This window comes from Dryobates pubescens, chromosome 26 (assembly GCF_014839835.1).
Source record: "Dryobates pubescens isolate bDryPub1 chromosome 26, bDryPub1.pri, whole genome shotgun sequence".
Classification (NCBI taxonomy): domain Eukaryota; kingdom Metazoa; phylum Chordata; class Aves; order Piciformes; family Picidae; genus Dryobates; species Dryobates pubescens.
The window spans coordinates 2,639,553-2,662,116 of record NC_071637.1 but is presented as its reverse complement, the minus strand read 5'-3'; the positions used below and the strand labels follow the sequence as shown (position 1 = coordinate 2,662,116).

The window sequence follows — 22,564 nt, the reverse complement described above, 5'->3', positions numbered from 1 at the left end:
CAGATCTTGTTAATGACACAGCAGCAGAGCTGCACATAACTGGTGGTGGTGTTCACTGGGACTTGGAAGGTGCTGTAGCTGCTGCCGGTCTCGCAGGTGCGAGTGTGTAGCACATGAAGCAGAGGTTGAAATACAGCCCACGGGTTGTGACTCTTCCCCACACCTAATGTTTTGGAGATGATTCAGCAGAGGATGTCAGTTCAGGGCACCCCTTCAGCGTGCCTTGGATTTTGGAGGAAGTTCTTTTTTCATGGTTTATTACATCAGAATTAAAACAATAGGAAAAGATCAAAGCCAGGCTATGTTTTTCATCCCAAACTGCTCATCCATGGGTGAGCTTCTCAGAATCAAGGCATGCATAGGGCAGGAGCCATTCACTGTTCCCTGGGAGAAGCGTGTGTGGGGAAGCTCTGGGCTGCAGGAGGGGACTAATGCTGCGTGGTGCAGTTCTCAGTCTGCCATCTCCCACATGCTTTTCCTTCAGCAAATTCTGTAGGCAAAACAAACGTAGGAAAGGAACTTCTGGTGGAAAAGAGGGGGGTTGCTTATTGTTTTGTGAAGGGTTTATGAACTTTGTGGGTTTTGTCTGTTTGTTTGCTGCCTGTCTTCCCTTGCCAGAGGAAATTAATATGCTTTGGGCTGGGGAAAATGATGACTCTGAAGCAGCTCCTCTGCACGGAGTCCCATTGCAGAGAGTTTCCCGATGGCAGCCGCTGCTGCGTGCGCCCTGTGTTTCCTAGCACCTCTGACTTGCTGCCAAGTTCCTCTGCCACCTGGCACTGCAGTGGTTAACTTGAGTCATGCTTAACAAGCAGGGACAGCTAATACTTCCAAGAGCTTCTCTGCATTTGTTCCTGCCCGAGCCGACAGAGACAGCTGCAGCCAGAGGGATTTGCCGAAGAATGAGAAGGCCTAAAAAAGTTGTGATCAAACACTGTCATCTTTGTTTTGTCCTTCCAGCCACCAGGGGCTTGTGGGCTCTGCTAGAGGAGAAATCACTCGGCCCCTTGCAAGCCCCTCTCTGTTGTGCACAAGTTTTCAAGAGCCTCTGTGTTTCAGCTAATAAATGACTGGCAGCCCTTTAAATGGAGAGAGACAGAGGAGCATTATTTTGCTAATGCCATGCGGTTAGGAATGTTGCTGCTTCAGATAGTGGCTTTGCAGACTGGTGCTCCAGAGCCGTATGCTCTGGGCCTGCCTGTTTGCAGGGAGTCAAGAGCTGGCAGCCTGGGTGACACTGGGCTGTTGGTGTAAGCCTGGCCTTGCAGGTGCTTCACCCTGTAATGACAGCCTTGATCTGCTCCTACTTTCCATTGCTGCCAGCTCCTGCACCTCCTTTAGAAAAGCTGAAGCTGTGGTGGTTTTTTTTCTGGTTGGGTGGAGTTATTTTAGGGCCAAAGTGGGCGTCTCAAGAGGTCCTTTTAGTCCCTGTCCCTGCACGTTCCTGCCAAAGAGGTTGCACTGTCCTGAGGTATCTTCTGCTGGCTTTCCCTTTGCTGCTGCAGTAGGTTTCTCTTTCTGTCTTCACACAGTGCTTCAGAAACCTCTAAACGTTTTCTCCTTGTTGCTCAGCGTTCCCTTGTGTAGCAAACACAAGGTTTAAAGGAGCCTCTGGCATTTGACTGTCTGTTTTGCCATGTTCTGGGGTCTATGAGCTCGGTCTTCCCTTCAACAGAGCTGGTACAAGATTTCTTGTTTTCCCCTCCTGTGTGTGGGAAACTCTGCAGCGTGTCTGCGCCGGCGCAACGCCCGGCGTGGTCACTAAGCCCAGGGTGATCTGCCCCTGCACAGAAATGATGGGGACCAGCTGGCTGCAGAGTTGGGTGTGCAGCCTGTGTGATGTGGGCTGCTGCAGGGCCAGTGGAGCAGTTGCTGGGTTTGTGGTGGGACAGGTTTTGCAGACGAGTTTCTGATTGTGGAGCCTCCTCTTCCTGTGCTGCTGTCCTTGACATTGACTGGTCAAGGCAGCAGCTGGGGAGTACTTGGCTGCAGGGGCTTCATGCTGAGAGAAATCCCTGAAAGCAGTAGTGGTGATAGAGGAGGTTGTGAAGAGTAAATCTCAGTCCTGGAGCAGCTGGGCAGCCAGCTAGATAAATCAGGACCTTTATCAGTAATTCCTAGGATGACAGAGGGGGCAGCGGGTGCTGTTGTATCCTTGAAATAGCTGAGATGTCATCTGAGTGGCATTACTTACTTTGGCACAGGGAGAGCACTTGGCATGTGCTGCTTCTCCAGGGTCTGGGGTTTTGTCCTTCATCCTTTGGCAGAAGCCCTGTTCAGCTTCTTGGTCACTAAGCAGGGTTTCAAACAATGAAACAGGGCTGGAGGTCATCAGAAAGGCAGGAGACTTGAGTATGGGTTCTGGCTTCATCTCTTCTTCTTACCCTGTGTCTGTTCCCCTGATCAACACAGCCACAGGCCAGGTCTAATTTTAAGGTTACATTCACCTGGTGGTGGCCCCTTTAAGTGTTTTGAGTCCCACTTTGGGCAGATTTGTGTGACTCTGTGCCTACACATACTCCTCAAGGTGGACAAAGCCCAGCTTTGCTCCAGCTGGAAGGATCTTGTCTTTGCTTGGTGTGTCCCAAGCAGACAACAAGAGGAATCAGATGTGCAACCTTGGGTGCCTGTGTCACTGTGGATACCTCATGCCTGAATGGATCTGTGTCTAGCTGCTGTGGCTGGTGATGGCCTCCTTTGAGTACCTGCTGTCCAGTTTGGTGGGGCAGTGTCCTGGTGGGTGTCTGCAGTGACACAGCTTCATTGAGCCATCCCTACAGCGCCTGTGACTGCGCCGTGGCCTCCATGGGTAGTAAGAAGGCGTCAGGCAGCTGCCCTGGGGCAGCAGCGGGGGATGGCTGCAGGACAGGCTGCATCCATGCCGTGGTGGTCAGTTGTTGCTGAATGTGCAGGTTGTCCTGTAATGCCTTCACCTAGGCAGCTGTGAAGCATTCCCTCTCAAGGATGTTGCTGAAATTGAGATTTTCCCATCAAATCCTAATTGTTGGTGCAGAGTGTGCTTGGGAGCATGGTGAGGTGGGGTGCAGTGGCAGTGCTGCTGGGGCTGCTCAAGTCCCAGTGGCAGCAACCTGACCGCATGCGCCAGGATTGCTGCAGGCCGTGGCTGTGCAGGTGGGAGAACAGCACTGAGCTGTGCCAGGCCTCAGTTCCCCTCCAGAGCACCCCTTGCCCCTGGGCAGGGATGGTCCAGCTGGCACTGAGCCTCTCCAGCAGCTTGGATTTGGATGGGGCTGGGGATTCATGAAGCACGTTTTGGAAGGAGAGCGGGGGGCTGACAACTGCCAGCACATTTATTTATTATCATCTTTTTTCCTCCAGAAACTTGCTCTCAAATGCTCAGTCCTTAAAAGGAAAAACAGCTCTGCTGAAGCCTTCTCTCAGCTTTGGAGGAGCCGCCGTGTCTGGAGCAAAGCAGAGGTTTGGGGAGGCTGTTGCAGGACGTGGGGTTTGGGCTGTGCTCTGACATGCAAAATGAAAACTCCATCTGTGGTGGCAGGAGGGACCCAGGGCTTGCTGTGGTGGCAGCTGCAGGGTTTGGGGGGATCATCCAGGTGGATCCTGTAGGCAAAGAAAACTGGTTTGCTGTTGTGTGGCCTGGGGCCCAAGCTCTACAAGAGATTTTGTTCCCCATCATGTAAAAGGCCTGGGTTGTCTGGGGCAGACCTACAGCATTAGCTGTCCTGCTGGGTCCATGTCCTTGCCAGCTTGGCAACCCTTCCAAGAAGCAGAGGGAAGCACCTCCAACCTTTCTGATGCTGAATGCTTTGCGCTCTTTGGTGTCTTTCAACCTCTGCCCAGGATGTAGCAGCCAGAACTGGTGTCCAGACATAAGCAGTCTTTGCTGCTCACCCACAGCTCAGGGATAGAGAGAAGAGGCCCTTGATCTTCAAGGGGGCAGCAACAGGTTCTCTCCCTGGGCACAGCAGCCAGCCTGGCTCTGCACCTCTGACAGAGGAGCTGCAGTGAGAGCTTGTGCTTTCCCAGGCTCTGCAGGCAGGCCTATGCCCAGTCTGCATCCTTCAAGGTTTTTGAATGGACTTGTCCTGCCCACAGCTGCAACTTTCTTCAGCACCGGTCTGTGCAGTGCCTTGGCAGCTGTGCCCAAATCTCTGCCACCTGAACTCCTTCTGCTTTGTTAGTGCCCAGCCAGCATTTGCTTTGTGCTCTGCCCTGAAGCCATGGCCTTGCACTTCCCTCTGTGGCAGTCTGCCTCCTGTGGTGTGAGGGATGGAGGACGAAGTGGGTGGTGAACAGCCCTTCAAGGCCCTCAGTCTTCCCACCGGGTCAGCTGCTCTCTGTTACTCTGGGGCTTGCCTGGGAGTGATGTCAGGGTCTGGATCAGTACAGACCTGGGGCTGTTGTTGGGGCTGAACAAGTCCTGCTCAGCACAGAGTGGATGAAGGAGACTGTGAAGGTTGGTGTGGTGGACTTTCTTCTGTGCTGCTCTCTGTTTTCCATGCTGAGATACTGCACTCTGATGTCTGCATCCCTCCTGCCCAAGGCTCAGGTGCTGATGTCAAGCTGTAGGATCTTATGGCTGTGGGACTACTCTGGGCTTTATTTAAAGGTGGTTGTCTTTGTAGTACACCTTGACATGGTGTCTTTCCTCCTTTGGGGAGGATCCTCCTCTGTCCTCCCATGTCCTCTTGTTGGGGGGGACAGGTTTCCCCCCACCCAGGGAATCTCAGCTGTGTCCTGAAAGTCCTTGCTGTCACTGCTTTCTCTTGGAAGGATCTGCTGTTAATTTTGATACTGCCCTGACCAGAGAGAGACTCAGAGTGGCAAGACTGGAGGCAGCAGTGCTGCCATGAAGGCTGGGGGAAGGTTTGGGAAGAGCTGGGGGAAGAAGCAAAAACCAGCAGAGCCTGAGCAACCAAAAGGCTATAAAATTCTTCTCTGGCATCTCTGTCTGTGCAAACCCCAACCAGCAGAAGGCTTGGAGCTTTGTCTGATTTGTTTGTTGTTTGGTTGTCTTTTTCACAGAGTCAGTGTGGCTCCAGGTGGAAGGGAGCTCAGAACTCATCTACTCCAGCCCCACCATGGGCAGGGATGCCTCTCAGCTAGAGTCAGCTGCTGAAGGCCTCAAAATCTGTTTGTTTGCCTGCTTTTTGAATCAAGCCCACTAAGTAATGAAATGATGTGTGATGTGATAGGACCTTTTCCAGGTCTTCTCCTAGCTCTAACCCACCCAAGTCACGGTGTGTGCTCTGTTCTCCTCTCTGACCTGGCGTGTTGCTGGTCTGAGCCCTGCCTTCAGAGGGCTGTCCCCATTTCGCTCTGGCTGGAGCTTGAGCATCTGCTCAGGCTGTGAGCAGTTGCAGCCATTTGTTCTATATTTTCACAGTCTGGGCTGTCTGCTGTGAAGCAGAGGTTGGGTGGTTTGCACAGTGCTTATTTTTGGCAGCAAGAGAGTTTTAGGAACAGGCTGGCACTGTGTTTATTTTAGTTCCTCTATAATTTCTGATAGAAGGATGCATGTGTGTTCAAAATAAGTTTGTAAATATATGGGGGGAAGAAAGTTGAGAAGCTTGGTTTGGGTTTTTCCTAAGCTGAAATGACAGGTCTTCTGGACTTGGCTGAGAGGAGGCTTTCAATAAAGACCAAGATGACTGAGTCAGCTGGTGGAGCATCACCTCAAGGAGCTGGTGCTAGAGACCTTCTTGGAGTCCCTTCTCAGCCCAAGGATACTGATGAGTTTTACAGCTTTGTCCCTGGTTTTGGTGTGCAGATCAGAGCATCTTGGAGCCTCTTGGATGTTGCAGTCGATTACTTGGTCTGCACTAAGTGAAGTCTTTTCTGAGGGGAGTCTGACAACCCATCCAGTGTGCTGGGGATGGCTTTGCCCCCCGTGCAGAGGGGGCAAACGGGATCCGCTTGAGCGCATCGGGGCTGCTCGTTGGCCGGGCAGAGCCCTGGACCCGCAGAGGGCAGAGGTGAAGTCAGCAGCTTTGGTGCCTCTGGGATGGTTCCTGCTTCTTATTGCTTAAGTGGTCTTGGCCTGCTGCTGGAGCATCTTTTGGAACAGTTGAGATTGTAAACATGGCTTTGTTCTCCTTAAGGCTGTTTCTGCTCCCTCTCGTGGGCCCCTCCTTGTACATTCTGTTAGCAAATGAAGGAGTCTCTGAACTCCCTGTCTCTAAGAGGGGTAATTTCGGATGCCTGTCCCTATCACTCCAGCTTCTTGCTGCAGTGGGGAGTCCAGGACCCCACACACGTGTCCTTGCCTCTGGCCAACGTCGCAATATCTGCAGCCCCTGAAAGCTGCGCTCAGTCCTTGTTTGGCTGATGGCTAAACTCTTCGTTTTCAGTCCTCAAGGAAGACCACTTACAAGGTCCTTAATATTAACACTGATGCACCATTAGATGATATTTCATGTGATCTACCCAGTCCTGGGGCCTACCATGACCTCCTGGGGCTTTGCAGAGGCTTGAAACCGTAGACAAAGAAATGCAGATCTTCATGCAGGGGTGCACCAAGGTGACTACCCTGTGCCGGGGGTGTGAGGTGCAGAGAGGATCTAAGTATCACCATGGTCATGTTGGCCTGTGGCCCCTCAAGTTTTTTAGTCCCTTGTCCTCTAGGCACAGCCATCAGTCTGTGATACTGAATGTGAGGCCACACACTGGATGCATTCAGACCCCTGTTCCCTGCAGTAGCAGCCACATTTCTGAGTTGCCTTTCTTTGTGCCAGGGGTGCCTTGGCGCATGCTGCAGGCTCCCTCTGAGGGCATTAGTCTCCAAAATCTCATCTGGGATGGAGTCATGTTTGGCCAAGAAGCACTTGGTGCTGCCTTAGTTCTCTACAGGGCTCACCCTGAAGAAGGGAAGTGGTGGAAGGAGTTGGGATCTTGGCTTGGAATGCAGAAGTCCAAAAATTGCACAGCATGGAAGTAAAAATGGGATGGGGGGAGGGGAAGGGGAGGGTCAAGCTGTAAGAGCTCTCCCTGGGGCCAAGCAGAGAGGTTTGCTCACAGCCTGGTGTGAAGCTCCCTCAGGCAGGGGTTTCACAGTATCTTGAGCCTCTCTTGCTCTTGGCAGGGGAATGCCTCCTTGAGCTGGTGCTGAGCAGCCTGCCCAGGAGTTACAGTGTGCAGGGGAGGGAAGGCTTCACAGAGGACTGTGTGGTCCCACAGCAGTGGTCTCAAGGTGACAGCTCCAACTGAGAAGACATTTTTTACTGTCATAGAATGGGTTGGGCTGAAAGGGACCTTAAAGATCACCTTCTTTCAAGCCCCCTGCCATGGGCAGGGACACCTCCCACTAGCCCAGGTTGCTTGAGGCCTCATCCAGCCTGGCCTTGAACACTTCCAGGCAGGAGACAGCCACAATCTCCCTGGGCAACCTGTGCCAGAGTCTCCCTACTCTCACTCTAAAGAATTTCTTTCTCATCTCCAGTCTCAGTCTCCCCTCTTCCTGTTCAAAGCCATTGTCCCTTGTCCTGTCACTCCCAGCCCTTGTCCAAAGTCCTTCCCCAGCTCTCCTGGAGCCCCTTCAGGTACTGGAAAGCTGCTCTAAGGTCGGATCTTTCTCTTCTCCAGGCTGAACAGCCCCAACTCTCCCAGCCTGGCCCCACAGGGGAGGTTCTCTAGTCTCTGATCATCTTTGTGGCCTCCTCTGGAGCCTCTCCAGCAGCTCCAGGTCCTTCTCATGCTGGGGGTCCCAGAACTGGAGGCAGTGCTGCAGGTGGGAGCTCATCTGATCAGAGGGGCAGAATCCCCTCCCTGTGCTGCTGCTCTCCCTGCTTTAGATGCAGCCCAGCACACAGCTGCCTTTGGGCTGCCAGCATCCATCAGGGAGTTTGTCATCTTATCTTTGGATGGGCTTGTGAGGAACTTGCAGTATCCAGGTGCAATTTGCTTCCTGCCTGACTGTGGTGTCATTTGGGTGATGGTGGCATGAAAACCAGCTCTCCTGTGGAGCAGTGGCTGTTTGGTTTCTTAGATCTTCCTGTAGCTGACTCTTCTTTTTTCCTGTACCTGGTCCCTTCCATTCTCATTGTCTTTTCTCTTTAGTTAAAATCTATCTTGTTTAATTTCCTGGCCTCTGTGCTGGCATTTGTGGTCTTTGTGAGAAGCTCTAAGCAGGGAGCACTAGAAGAATGCCCTTTTGGGCTGAAATACATCCTCCATGTGCACCTTGCTGCTTGGGCACTGAGGTCTCTCCAGGGCCTTGTCCCACCTCCACAAATTGTCTGAGGCAGGTGGGGCTCAGGCCAGCACCTGGAGCTGTGGCTCATTTACAGTCACAGATGGCATCAGGTTGGAAGGGTCCCTCAAAGAGCATCTTGTCCAACTCCCTTGTAGGCAGCAGCAACAACTTCAACTACAGCAGGTTGCCCAGGGGCACATCAAGTCTGCTCTTGGAGGTCTCCTGGGTCAGGGCCTCTACCACATCCCTGGGCAATCTGTTGCAGTGCCTCACCACCCTCATGGTTCAGAACTTCTTTCTGATGTCCAACCTATCTCTGCCCTGCTCCAGTTTCAAACCGTTGCCCCTCCTCCTATCGCCACAGGCCCTTCTGACCAGTCCTCTAGGCTGAACAGCCCCAGTTCTCTCAGCCTGTCCCAACAGCAGAGGTTCTCCATCCCTCTGATCACCTTGGTGGTCTCCTCTGGACCCTCTCCATCAGGTCCATGTCTCTCTTGTTGGGGGCCCCAGAGACATGGGAAGCACGCATTGCTCAGGCCACTGAGGAGACTCTCGCTGTCTCCCTGGCAAGGCAGGAGCATGCACGGGAAGGTGGGGTTATCTTTGGAAGCAAACAGGGGTTTGGTGCAGTTTCTCAGGGGCTCTAGGGCCAGGGTTAGTTCCCTGGTGCTGCTGTGATGCTGGTGGGCTGCCATGGGGTTCAGTCTGGCTTTCCACGCTGGGCCATCAGGGAAGTCCTGCTTCTGGGGATGTGGAGTCCCAGGAGATGAGATGGATTGAAACCACCACAATGATCTTGCCTGTGTGCCCATGAGCAGGCCCTTCTGTGGTGATGGCAGTGGGCACAGCTCCTGCCTCACCCAGTGCTTGGAACTTGAGAGGGTGGTGAGAAGCATTCAGACCATTCCCAGGAAACGTCTCTGAGCCCGTGAAGGGAGCTGGAGTTAGGCTGGGCTTTTTATGTCCAAGTTATGGCCTTATCTCTGCAGGCCTGGCTTTATCACGTTTTTCCAGAGTTCCTGGTGTTATGTTCAAGGCTTGTGTGGCAGCCTGGGCCTGGCTCTGCTCCAGGAATGTGCTCCTAGCTTTTCCTTTGCTTTCTTTTCATATGACTCCAATTGTACCAAACTCTTTGGTATTTCAATGTTTTCTGTGCAGATTTTTCCCCTGCTTAAACTCCACCTCAGCCATCCTCAGCTCCTCAATTTCACAGGGAGCAAAGAGGTCACCAACTCAAGCCATCCACTTGTGTGTCTGCACACAGAGCTAAACATAAACTTAAGACAGAAGACTCCAGTGAGCAACAGAGGCTGGGTCATGGCCAAGGGCCAGGGGAAGAATTCATGATCTTCAAAAGCTTGCAGTTAACAGAAACCAGCTGACTTCTGCTGTCCCCAGGAGCAGCAGCACTCCTAGAGCAGCTGGTATGGTGGAGCCTTGCTGATCCAGCTGCTGGCAGTCAGCTCAGCAGCAGTGAAGAGGCTGACCCCACAGCTGGGCACTCAGGTGCCTCTTTCAGGGGTTGGGTTTTTGTTCCTTGCCAAATACTCCATCAGTACCTGGCTGTGAGTCCCTGTTTCAGTCCCCTGTGCTCTTGTCTTCTGGTGAAGAGTTATGGTCCTCTTGGATGTCTCTGCTCCTCTTTGTGTCCTGTCTGAGCTGTCCCTTGGTCTCTCTTTGCCAGTTCTGTGTCCTACCTGCACCTCTGCCACTGTCCTGGTGGATGTGTTGTTGCTGCCTTCCTTTTCCTCTTCTATGCCCTGTTGTGTGACATCCTTTTGCAGCTGATGATGCCCCTGACAGCAGCAGCAATTTGCTGATGTGTTCCTGTGTCTATGCTCCGTGATTCCCAGCCCAAGCCATGGCCTGGGCTGCTGCTGCAGCTCTTCCTATTGCACCCAAGATCAGATAGGGGAACTGATGTTGTTTTGAGCAAAAAATACCCAACACTCAGCTGTTCTCTGAGCACAGGGTTTGCAAAGTAGCATCTGCTTGCATGCAGGCTCTTGGCAGCATCCTGCCCTGGCTGTGGTGGGAGCCCAACAGGAGTCATGCTGTGTGGTGCAGGTGACGTGCTGGAGGGAAGGGGCCTGGACAGGCTGGAGAGCTGGGCCCAAGCTAACCTCATGAAGTTCAGCAAGGCCAAGTGCAAGGTCCTGCAGCTGGGTCAGGGCAATCCCAACCACAAATGCAGGCTGGATGAGGAGTGGAGTGAGAGCAGCCCTGCAGAGGACTTGGGGGTGCTGGGTGATGAGTGCTTGGCATGAGCTGCAAACATGAGCTGGCAGTCTGAAAAGCCTCATGTATCAAAGGTCATAGACCCACCTGCCTGGAAAACACCTTTAGGTCATCGAGTCCAACCATGACCTAACACCTCCCTGCACACAGCTGTCAGACCATGGCCCTGAGCACCTCACCCAAACATCTTTCAAATGCCTCCAGGGATGGGGACTCCACCTCCCTGAGCAGCCTCTGCCAGTGCCCAGTGACCCTTCCAGGGAAGACATTCTTCCTAATCATTCTTCCTGAACCTCCCCTGCTGCACCTTGAGGCAATTTCCTCTCAGCCTGTCACTTGATGCTAGGGAGGAGAGTCTGGCCCCCATCTTGCTCCAACCTCCTTTCAGGGAGCTGTAGAGAGAAATGAGGTCTCCCTCAGGCTCCCCTTCTGCAAGCTAAACCACCCCAGCTCCCTCAGCTGCTCCTCACAGGACTTGTGTTCAAGATCCCTCCTCAGCCTCAGAGCCCTTTGGACACACTGCAGCACCTCAATGTCCTCGCAGCAAAGCCCCAAAGCTGAGCCCAATTCTCAAGGTGCAGCCTCACCAGCCCCAGGCCAGGGGCACAATCCCTGCCCTGCTCCTGCTTGGCCACACCAGTGCTGATCCAGACTAGGATGCTGGTGGCCTTCTTGGCCACCTGGGCACACCCTAGCTCACATTCAGCTGCTGCCAACCAGTACCTCCAGGTCTCTCTCTGCCAAGTGGCTCCCCAGCCACTCTGCCCAAGCCTTAGAATACATAGAATAAACCAGGTTGGAAGAGACCTTCAAGATCATTGCGTCCAACCCATCAACCAATCCAACACCACCCAAACAACTAACCCACGGCACCAAGCACCCCATCAAGTCTCCTCCTGAACACCTCCAATGATGGTGACTCCGCCACCTCCCCAGGCAGCCCATTCCAATGTGCAATCACTCTTTCTGTATAGAACGTTTTCCTAACATCCAGCCTGAACCTCCCCTGGCGCAGCCTGAGACTGTGTCCTCTTGTTCTGGTACTGGCCGCCTGGGAGAAGAGACCAACATCTGTCTGTCTACAACCTCCCTTCAGGTAGTTGTAGAGAGTAATAAGGTCACCCCTGAGTCTCCTCTTCTCCAGGCTAAGCAACCCCAGCTCCCTCAGCCTCTCCTCGTAGGGCTTATGTTCCAAACCCCTCACCAACTTTGTTGCTCTTCTCTGGACTCGTTCCAGCAAGTCAACCTCCTTCCTAAACTGAGGGGCCCAGAACTGGACACAGGACTCAGTACTTGAGTGCCTTGTAGCACTGCATGGGGTTGGTGTGACCCAAGTGCAGGACATGGCACTTGGCTTTGTTAAACCTCATGCAGCTGGCCTTGTCCCATCAATGCAGCATGTCCAGGTCCCTCTGCAGATCAATACTGCCACCTAACTTGGCATCATCTGCACCTTAGCGAGGGTGCCTCAGTCCCCTTGGGGAGGTCATCAGTGAAGATGTTAACCAGAGCTGGCCCCAGCACCAAGCTCTGAGGATCACCACCTGTGACCAGCCACCAACTGGATTTCACTCCGTTTCCCACCACTCTTTGGGCCTGGCCATCAGCCACTTTTAGAGCCAGTGTGAGGGAGGCTGTTGAGACACTGTGTGAGGGTTTTAGGCTGTGCCTTTAAGAAAGGGACAGTTACTGGAACACTCTGGGTGAATGTTTTGGTGTAATAATGAAAACAAAGATCTTCTAAACAAATTTCATTGGTAGATTGGTAGAATGCAACTTTAAATTTTAGCTTCAGTTCAGTTTGAATCTGTCAGTTCAGTCTGTCTGTCTTTTTCAGTCTCTTTGAGCAGCTGCTGTCTTTCCTCTGTGCTGAAGGGAGCTGACCTTGAACTAACTGAGCTAACCAGATAAGAAACTGGGAGGAAGGGGGAGAAGGGGGATTGTGGGGACCCCTCCTCTCTGGAGGAGGGAAAGGTTCTCTGTGTTATGTTCTTTGCTGTATATTTCTGCATATATTGTAAATATTGTACATTGTGTGTGTGTTCATCTGCACTTCACCCTGCTTGTAAATATAGCTCATCCATTTAATTGCTTCTCCGACCAAGTTAGCCGTGGTTTCTTCGTGTGTGGGGGAGAACTGAACTTTCTCTCACCACCACACACTGGAATAGGTTGCCCAGGGAGGTTGTGGATGCCTCCTGCCTGGAAGTGTTCAAGGCCAGGTTGGATGAGGCCTTGAGCAACCTGGGCTGCTGGGAGGTGTCCTTGGCAGGGGCTCGGACTGGTTGATCTTGCAGGTCCATTCCAGTTCAAGCCATTCTATGAATTGGTGTCCTGGAGCTCTGCTCCCACCTGCTTCTTGGACTACTGCAGATGGATGTAGCGGAGCAGGTCTGTGCCAAGCAAGCTGATCTGCCAGCAGACACTTCCTTGGCCATGACAGTGCCAGCAGGGCTGAGCACTTGTAGCTCAGGCTGCCATTTCTGACGCTGCAGTGCTGCCATCATCGACCCTGAGCCCTCTGGGGAATGTGGGCAGGTGGCAGAAGGCATGTGAGAGGGATGTGGTGAGGTGTCCCTTCTGGTGCTTTAGGAATGGCTTCTGCTGCTGTGCCCTTTCTGGGGAGCAGCTGGAGGTTGTGTGGGGCAAGCCCCCAAGGCCCCAGGCAGGAGTGGGATTTAAGGGTAGCCCCGGACCTGCCATTGTTAATAAAAATAACTTGGGTTGGACAGGGTCCCTTTCCTGCAGCCTCCAGCACTGGGCTGAGGAGAAGGGTGGAGGGCCAGGCCTCAGTGGTTGTGAGTTGAAGCTGGGGCACACCTCTCATTGCTGCATGCTCAAGTGCACCACTGGGACTGGGGTCGCTTCAGTGGCAGCAGGAGGAGGAGGCCTTGCACCCCCTCCTGCTTACTGAAGCTACCCAGACAGCATCATAGAGGAAGGGCTGTGCTGAGCCTTCTCTGCTCTCAGGCAGGGCAGATTTCTGGGGGAGGGGTGTCATGCTGAAGGCTGATGTGCCAAGGGTGAGGACTGCACAGCCCAGTGCCTCCTCCCTCAAACCCATCCTGCTGCTGTGCCCGCAGCACTGCCCGCAGCACTGCGCCCGCACTGCTCTCTCACTGAACCCTAGGCTGGACCATTGTGGGTGTGGGGACCCTGGGGCTAGAGGAGCTTCTCTGGGTGGCAGAGGATCAGCAGCAGGCCATGCATGTCCTTTGGGTCACTTTACACCCAAAGGGCCACCAGGGGCTTTGTCTCATCAGCCAGGAGAGGACAGGAAGAGCTTGCAATGGAGATAGTCTCATCCTCCAGCCGCTCCCTACATTTTATACTTCAGGCAAGCCAGTATTGGCTCCCAGTGGGGACTGGGTGACCCAGAGGTCCCCTTCCACCCTACAGCATGTGATACCTGTCAGCAGGCACTTGGGCAGGTTGCTTTCCCTGTCAGGAGCTAGGGGCTTAGTCTCCCAAGGTGGCGTTAACAATAGGGTGCGTCTCCCAGGAGCACATCCTGCTCTGCAGATCCTGTCCTGCAGATCTTCCCTGCTCTTGAGGGTGAGCTTCACCTGCACCACACCAGCACTCCTGTGCCATGCCAGCCCTCAGCATCAGTTATCAGAGCATCAGCAGATGATGCTCACCGGCCCTCTGCCACTTGTCCTGAGCCGGTGAGTGGCATGAGCTGACATCAGGGTTGGGCTGGGGAGGGGTGACCTCCCTTTGCTTGTGTCAGGGAGGCGCTGAATCGGCTCGGTCCCATCTCAAACCCTTCCCCTCGTCTTTCCCTGAGCTCATCAGATTGCTGAATAGCCCCAAGCAATGCTTTGATCTGCAGCAGGACTGCCTGGCCCAGAGGCAGTAGCTCTGTAGGACTCAGACAACCTGTTTGCCTTGAGCCTGTGGCCCAGACTAACGCAGCTGTCCCGTCCCTGCAGCTCAGACTGGGTGGAGCTGGTGGAGCCCTGCTCGCAGCAGCGGATGTATGTCAACCTGCGCACGGGGGAGTGCGGCTGGGAGCCCCCTGCCAACCTGCGGGTGCGCCAGGCCGACCAGCGGCAGTGGTGGGAGCTCTTCGACCAGAACAACAACCGCTTCTACTACTACAATGCCATCACGCAGCAGACGGTGTGGCACCGGCCCCAGGGCTGTGACATTGTGCCCTTGGCACAGCTCCAGGCCATGAAGCACAGCTCCCAGCCTGACTGCCAGCAGCACCGGGGCAGCACCGGCAGCGACGGCAGAAGCACCCCCGTCCAGATGGCGCTCCTGCAGGAGGTGGAGAAGGGCAAAGGGGACTGTGCTGCAGAGAAGAGGAAGGGCCCTGGCAGGTAAGGAGAGCTTTGACCTTCTTTGTTTATATCGTAGAACGGCCAGGGTTGGAAGGGACCTCCAAAACTCATCTAGTCCAACCTCCTTGCAGTCAGCAGGGACATCCTCCATTGGATCAGGTTGCCCAGAGCCACTCCAGCCTCACCTTGAATATCCCCAGGGATGGGGCATGCACTGAGAGGATTCAGTTGCCAGGAAAGCTGCCTGGTAAATGGGCTGGAAAGCACCAAGAGGGTGCAGCCCTGGAGCCAAGTCCTGCCAGGCCAGTGACTGTTGTGAGCCCTCCTGGGAGGGCTGCCTGGGGAGGTGGTGGAGTTGCCATCACTGGAGGTTTTCAGGAGAAGACTTGATGGGGTGCTTGGTGCCGTGGGTTAGTTGTTTGGGTGGTGTTGGATTGGTTGATGGGTTGGACGCGATGATCTTGAAGGTCTCTTCCAACCTGGTGTATTCTATGTATTCTATGTATTCTCCTCTTCTTGGGGTACTGCTGTCTGCTGGCACTGCTGTGCCACTGCCTGAACATCTGCAGTCTGGGCCAGGCCTCATTCATATGGAGCACCATAAGAGCACCTATCAAAACATGATTGTTGCTCTAGAGCCCTTGGTGCTGTAGTGGTTTGAGCCTTAACTGGGAGTTAAGAGCTCAGATGAGGGCAAGGCTGAGAATGTCTCCCCTGCTTCCCCCTCCTCCCTCCCAACAGAGAGGGGAGAAAAAAGGAAAGGAGCAAATTCAACAAGAAATAATTTGGAGTCAGCTTGGAAGCAGAGAGACAAAGAGTTTTCTTTAAACAATATGTATACATATAAAACAATAACAGGTAAGGTTCAAAAGGGCAAGGAACAAGGATGGATGGAAGGGGAGGGAATAAAAACAAGAATATAGAACCAGTCTCTCTCTGAAGAGGCACAGAGGCAGCAGGAGAAGGATCAGGCCTGACCACATGGCAGAGAAGCAGGAAGGCAGCTGCAGTAGCTCTTGTCCAGGAGAGGCAGGAGCCAAAAAGGAGAGCTAATGGCTAATGTCCTCCCTTTTATACCCTAGCTGGGCAGGGAGGGGGGGAGTGGAACAGACTCAGTTTCCCAGAGGAAAACGCCCTGCAGGGAGGGCAAAGCGCTCGCAAGCCCTCCACCTTGTTTTCAGAATGGGTGTTAACCCACCACAGGTGCTGAACAGGAGAGCTGGGGACGGCAGCAGTGAGTGTCACACAGCTCTGGGAGCTCTGCTGGGCGTGTGGGGTGAGGCTTGCTGGCATGGCCAAGCTGTGCCAGGTGCTGGGCTGCTGCAGGCTTTGGGGGAGCCCAGCTGCTCTGGCTCCTTCTTTCCCAGCTCAGTCAGCTGCTTGATTGTCCTGGCAGCCTTGGCCAGGGCACAAGGTGGGGCTGCAGGGACTGAGCTTCTAAGCCCAGTTACTTTCTTAGATCAAGTTCTAAGTGAAAGAACCATAATGGGATGCTGGTTTGTTTGGCTTAGAGGTTTTCTTCTATTCGAACCAGTTCGACAACAGTGGGGAGGGGGCACTGCCCAGGGCTGCCCTGCTTTCCCTCCTGCCTTGTCTGGCTATTATCCTGCCTTGGAGAATCTGATACCAACTAGGGAGGCCATGTAGTGAGGGGAATTGAGTCATGCTGAGGAGAACTGACTCTCCCAAGAGCTAGAGCAGAGCTTGGGCGAGCCTGGCACTCCTGCCAGCCTTGCCAGTGCTCCTTGTCTTAATTTCTGGGCAATGCAGTGGGCTTGGGCTTTGGACAGAGGTTGCATCTTTGTGTGCCTGCTGCTGGCAAGGAGGAAAGGAAAAAGCCAAGGTGATGAAACCCATGTAGGATGGTGATTTATGTTCTGCAGTGCTCTAAACTGAGGTTTGCAGCTTGTCTGCTGCTCCCTGTGTGGTGCTTCTGCATTCACTTCAGATCTGCGTGACTGGGTGGACCCTGGTGATGCGCTTCAGGTTCTGGAGCTTTGCTGCTGCCTGCGATGCTGCCAGTGCCTCCTGGCCCATGTGCAGCCCTTCTGAGCTTCAGGCTCATCCAGAGGGTGATCCCTGCCACACCAGAAGACACCCAGACAGTGAGAAATGCCTTAGCTGAACCCAAATAGCTCCCAACTCCCTCCAGTCCCCACCAATGGGGACATACAGGTGAGCCACAGGCACATGGGATTTGCCACAAACCGACTGGCTGCTGCTCCTTGCCCCTCTGCAGCCCAGCACTGTGAGGCAGCTGGGATGGGCACTGACACACCATGTGTTTCCAGAGAAGCAAGTGCAAGAGTGTTGCACAGGGCATAAAATACTCTGAGCTCCATGGAGTCCAGAAAATGTCTGACTCAGGCTCACAGGAGGGGAACATGGCCTCTGCCTGAGTCCAGGGAACAGCTGTGCCTCGAGGGATAAGCGATGCCAGCACTCCAGTCCTCTTGGCAGGGAGGGCCACATGCAGGCCCCCTTGTATAGGAGGAAGGGGAACAATGAAACATAGACCAAGGTTTGCTTTACCTTTCCTTGCCAGCCAGGATGGTGCTGGGCAGCATCTTGGGCATCACTGCTGGTTCTCCTCCAAGGAAGGGGAGTGGGAAGGGCCTTTCTATTGCTCCATCCTGAGCCCAAGAGTCTGCAACAAGCTTGGTTGAAGGAAAGGTGAGAGTGGCAGCTTGCTTGGGAACTAGCAGGCTGCTTGAATGCACAAGGCTGCCCCATATGCCCACATCAGTGAGCCATCAGCGTTGCCTGTGGAAGCTGCTTTCTGGGAAGCCAGAGACTGACCACTGCTTCCTTGCATACTCAGGGCGTGTCGGCACTACTGCATCTCTGCACTTCTGCCTGGATCTGATGCCTGAGAAGAGCTGTCTTACCTTTTGCTAGCTCCTGAAATGGTGAGCAAGGAGCTGAGCCCAAAGCAAGTGTTCCCAGGTGGCATCTAATGGTCTTGCTGAGATGTCTGTTGCAGTCTCAGCAAAAGCATTCCGAGCTTGTCAGCTCTGTTGCCTGCCTTGTTTTCCAAAGCCAAACGGAAGTGTCCTCTTCCCCCAGCTGCGTAAACAGAGAGCCAAGATGCTGAGTGCCGGTGGTAGCATTTGACCTCTTTATGGATACCTGCACACAAGACAGTTTCACTTTTGTCTCTAATGGCAGAAAAAGTGCTTGTCTCCCTTTGCTTCCCGTTTGTCATCCTGTGGCAGAGGAGAAGCCAGGAGAGACCAGCGTGGTGCCAAGGAGGGGCCTCCTGCCAGCAGGCGCTGCGGAGCGCTGGGGGAAGGGGCTCGCTCTGCTTCTCAGCAACACTTTGTGGTTGAGGATTTTTTTTTTTTCCCTTTTAGCAGACTGTTTTTTCCCACCCTTCCTCTCCTGTGCCTTCTATCAGCACTGCTACATCCACTGTCCCTGCTGCCCTGTCTCAGTGCTGCAGGGCCAGGCAGGTGCTGTGCTGCTGCTCCATGCTGCCTTTTCTTCCTCTCTTTCCATACCAACCCTACCCTCTCCCTCACTGTCCTCCTGCTGCTGCTCCAGCTCTCCAAAGCACAGCAGCTCAGAGCAGCTGGATCAAGGACAGCAGGCAGCGCTCACCTTCAGCTCCAGGGCCCTCCCAAAAACTTGGGATGCTGGTAGGAATTACGACAGACTCTCTCCAGGGGAGAGGAGGAGCAAATTATCCTTTGGCATGCTGGAAAGCTGTGCAAAGGATAGATGTGTTCCCTTGGGGACCATGAGACCAGCCTGAGGCTGTGAGCAGCCCTGTTGGGGGTTGGTGGGTGAGAAAGAGCTGAGTGTGGTGGAGTGCCTAAGCCTGAAGTTCCTGGGAGCACAGCCCGTGTGCTGGTCTGTAGCATGCCACTGGTCAGCGCAGCAAGTCCCCAGCCATGCTGTCTGTTTGGACCACCCCTTTTTCTCCTCCATCTCTGGTTCTCCCAGGGTCAGGGACTGTTTCAGAATGATGAGTCTGAGGTTCCCCTGCATCTGGAAGTCTTCCACATAGAAACCTTCTCTCCCTCTGAAAAGGCGACATGAGTCTGTTCTCCATGGGCAGTAGGTTCTGTAGCCTGTCCCCCCCTCACCGACCTTCCCTGCGGCTCATCAGTCTGGCCTGGGATGGAGAAGGGACTTGGTCTTGCCATGCCAGCATGGTGTGATGGGAGGGGGATTAGAAGAGGATCTGAAATGTGAAGCCTGTGAGTGTGGCTGTGGGGGTTCCTCTGCCTCTTGAAGCCTGGTTTGCCTCCTCATGGGTGTGTGTCTCCCGAGACCCTGTGTAAGCAAGGCCAATAAGAATTCTTCATCATCAGGCAAGAAACCCCACTGGGATTCCTGAGAGCCTTGTGTTCTCCTTCTGCCACTGCCCTTGGGGCTGGGCACACAAGCACAGGTGTCCTCAGAGCTTTCCTGAGGGCCCTGCAGGCTTGGGTTTGGGTGGGTCACCTCCGTGGGGTGTCCACCCCTGCCTCCAGCGCGGGCTCCAGAGGTGGCGACAGCAGCGCCGCTAAAGCACAAATGTCCCTGCACAGCCACCTCTGACAGCCTTTTCCCCAGGCTTCTGGGAGGGAAGAGCAAACAATGGGGCCTGGGAGCCTGGGAAGCGTTGCCGGATACGCCGGGCTGCTGGGGCTGGGTGCGGGCTGGGAAAGCCAGGGCTGGGCTGCGGTGTTTACATTGGAGCTGCTTGAAAGCATTCCTCGAAGGAAGCATCTCGGGGGACTCGGCAGGGCCGACTGAGGCTGCCTTGGGATGGTTTTCCACCACTGGCTTTGCTTTCTGTGAGGGCTTTCTCTGCTTAGAAGGACAAGGCTGAACCTTTTGGCTTGCTGGGAAGTCAAGAAGTTCCTATTCTCCTCTGCTCAGTCTTCTCAGCATCCTGGGGATGGGGTTGAGAGAAGCTGTATCCGGATGTGGCCCCAGGAGGTTGTTTCTGGCTGTGGAAATGGTCCCTTCAGAGAAGCCTTGCCTTGTCCCCTCTGCTGATGCCTCTTTTCTCTGATCTCCAGTGGCTGAGGGTGGTAAGGTGTGTCCAAGATGAGACTGACTGATTGAGACCTGTTTAGAAATTTCATCTCTCCATCACATTAAATTACAAACCTCCTGGTCAGGGGGAGTGTGGTGGCCGTGTTCAGAGCAGCACAGCTCCCTTGGCTCCTCTGGCCCTGTGAGACCCCCCCTAAATATCCCAGAGGGGCCATGCAGGTCTACCTGAAAGGAGGTTGCAGTGTGGTTGATGCTGGCCTCTTCTCCCAGGTAACAAATACAAGAAGTAATGGCCCCAAGCTGCACCAGGGGAGGTTTAAGCTGGATATTGGGAAGAATTTCTTTCTTGCAAGAGTGGTCAGGCACTGGAACAGGCTGCCCAGGGAGGTGGTGGAGTCACCATCCCTGGAGGTGCTCAAAAAACAAGTAGATGTGGCACTTTGAGATATGGTCTAGTGGTCATGGAGGTATTGGGCAGAAGGTTGGACATGATCTTAGAGGTCTTTTCCAACCTTTATGATTTTATCATGCAGTCATTCCAGAAGGAACATGCTGAGATCCCACACCAGTCCTGAAAGCAAAGCTCCTGAGTGCAGCACCCTCTCCTTGAAGTAAAAGTGCCTGTGGGCACAGAGCAAGCGCCGGGGGTCCTGGGAAGATACCAGTACTCAGCAGGGATAGAGGAACCCCTGGCAAATGCTTGAGTGCCTGGACCAGTGCTCATGCCCAGGAGGAGCAGTGACCTGGTGGCTTTGCTCATCTCCTGCTTTTGTACCTTTGCAGCCCACCCTGCTTGGCCATCGTGTAGAAGGTCCCTGTGCTGCTGTCCTAAGGGCTGCTGGGGTGCTGCTGATCTCTGCCAGCTCCAGGGCTTTGCAGCAGTTGGTGTAAGCCAGTCCTGGCTGGGCCTGGAAGAGGGGACCCGAGCATGTGGGAGCAGCAGAGCACTTGTGCAGAGCTCCTCTGCTCACTGCCTCACCATGGCCATCTGTGACCTGTCCTGTTGTCCTGCCAGCTGTGCTTGGGGCTTCCCTGGGGCAGGTGCTGAGAGAGCCCCACACTGACACTGAGCTCCTGCCATTCCCACCACCTCCCCTGCCTGGCAGAGCCCATGCTGAGGGCCATCTGTCCTCCTGTCCCCAGCAGGGTGCAGGGCTGCAACACCTTCCTCGGGCCCTGGTGAAGTGATCTGGGGCCACAAGGAGCTGTCATACTTTGGGGTGCCAGTTACCCTCCAGCTGGCACCAGGTCACAGGTAAGCAGTTTGTCCTCTGGGGCAGGCCATGAGCACAGCCCCCCTTTTATTTCCCACATCAAATCCCTCATTCCTCATCTGAGGGCTGAAATACATAGAATACATAGAATAGACCAGGTTGGAAGAGACCTTCAAGATCATCGTGTCCAACCCATCAACCAATCCAACACCACCCATGGCACCAAGCACCCCATCAAGTCTTCTCCTGAACACCTCCAGGCATGGGGACTCCACCACCTCCCCAGGCAGCCCATTCCAATGGGCAATCACTCTCTCTATATAGAACTTTTTCCTAACATCTAGCCTGAACCTCCCCTGGCGCAACCTGAGACTGTGTCCTCTTGTTCTGGTATCTCTCTCTCTTAATTGAGAGGGCCATTCTCTTTCTCTTGGCTGAGTGGGGATGGCTGTGGTTAGCTGGGGTGCCACAGGACCCTGAATTCATGATGTCTTCCTGGAGTGGGAGCCCTTCTGCTGAGCCCGGGCTGGTGGTGCGACTCAGCACTGTACCCAAGCAGAGACAGATCTGAATGTTCCCAGTGCTGCAGAGCTGTGAGCTGGGACAGGCATTGATCAGGCAGGAGGTGCTGTGGCTGCCTGCTGGGCAAGCAGGGAGAGGCTTCTTACTGTGACCCAGGGCTGAGTCAGGAGGCTGCAGAGCTCTGGGGCTGAGTTCCTGCCACTTTGGATTGGCAGCAGCTTGGTGAGCACCAGGGCAGCGGGCACTGCTGAGCCTGCTGATGCCTGTGCAGGGGCAAAGTGTGGCTGTGCTGTGCTGCATGGAGGTGAGGCTGCCAACCCCTCACCAAGCAGGGGATCACCTGCACCTGGGGTGACTGGAGAAGAAACATTGTGGGTCGGGGAGAGGAATAACCTCTGGAGGTGGCTCTCATGACATGGTGTCCAGCACCTTCTGATGGGGTGCAGGGATGTTTTCCAATCCTACTTCACCTGAAGGTCTCTTGAGGCAGGGTGTCGTGCCTGTAGCTCAGGGTCCTCAGCAGTGCAGGGCTGTGGCTGTCCTGCCCTGGGACTTAACAACCAGATAGTGCTGGTGCAGCTGCAGCGCTGCCCTGGCAGCAGCACTGGGTTAAAATTGCTCCCATACAATCACTCCTGACCTCCACACTGAGTCAGAAGGCTGTGGGTGGCTCAGTCCTGCTTGTCCTCAGCACAACTCTTTGGCAATCTCACTTCCTTGCCACAAATTTGCTGCTGGTACAACCAAGCAGAGAGGTAGGTGGAGAAGTGTCAGAAATGCTCATTTAGAAACCTACCAAATATTGCTCCTCTGGTTCTTCCTGTTAGTCCAGGAGCTCTCCAGGGAACAGCTGGGGCTTCAGCAGTGCCTGTGCTTGGGATCAGGACTTGGCTGCATGCAGGTGGGATGCACTGGTGAGAGGATCATTCCTTGTAGTCCTCAGGGAGGGGTGTCTGGTGGGGTGCAGGGCTGCATGTCCTGCTACCCTATACTGCTGTTACCACTGGATGTTGCCTGCCTTTGTCTTTGCTTGGTGCTGTTGGCAGTCTCCTCCTGCTCCAGGCATTGTGCCTCCAGGAAGCAGCATGCAGAGAATGAGTTGCTGATGGTAGAAGAGGAGAGAGAGTCCTGGAGTTGTGCTC

General features: G+C 54.2%; 1 protein-coding gene across 1 annotated transcript in view; it reads left to right on the top strand.

The window, feature by feature from the left end:
- LOC104301512 (rho GTPase-activating protein 39) overlaps positions 1-22,564 on the top strand; it is a 63,473-nt gene that overhangs the window by 16,582 nt on the left and 24,327 nt on the right. The window contains exon 2 of the mRNA XM_054173464.1: positions 14,344-14,736. Within this exon, the coding sequence (XP_054029439.1) occupies positions 14,344-14,736 (393 nt within the window). The remainder of the gene's footprint in view (positions 1-14,343; positions 14,737-22,564) is intronic.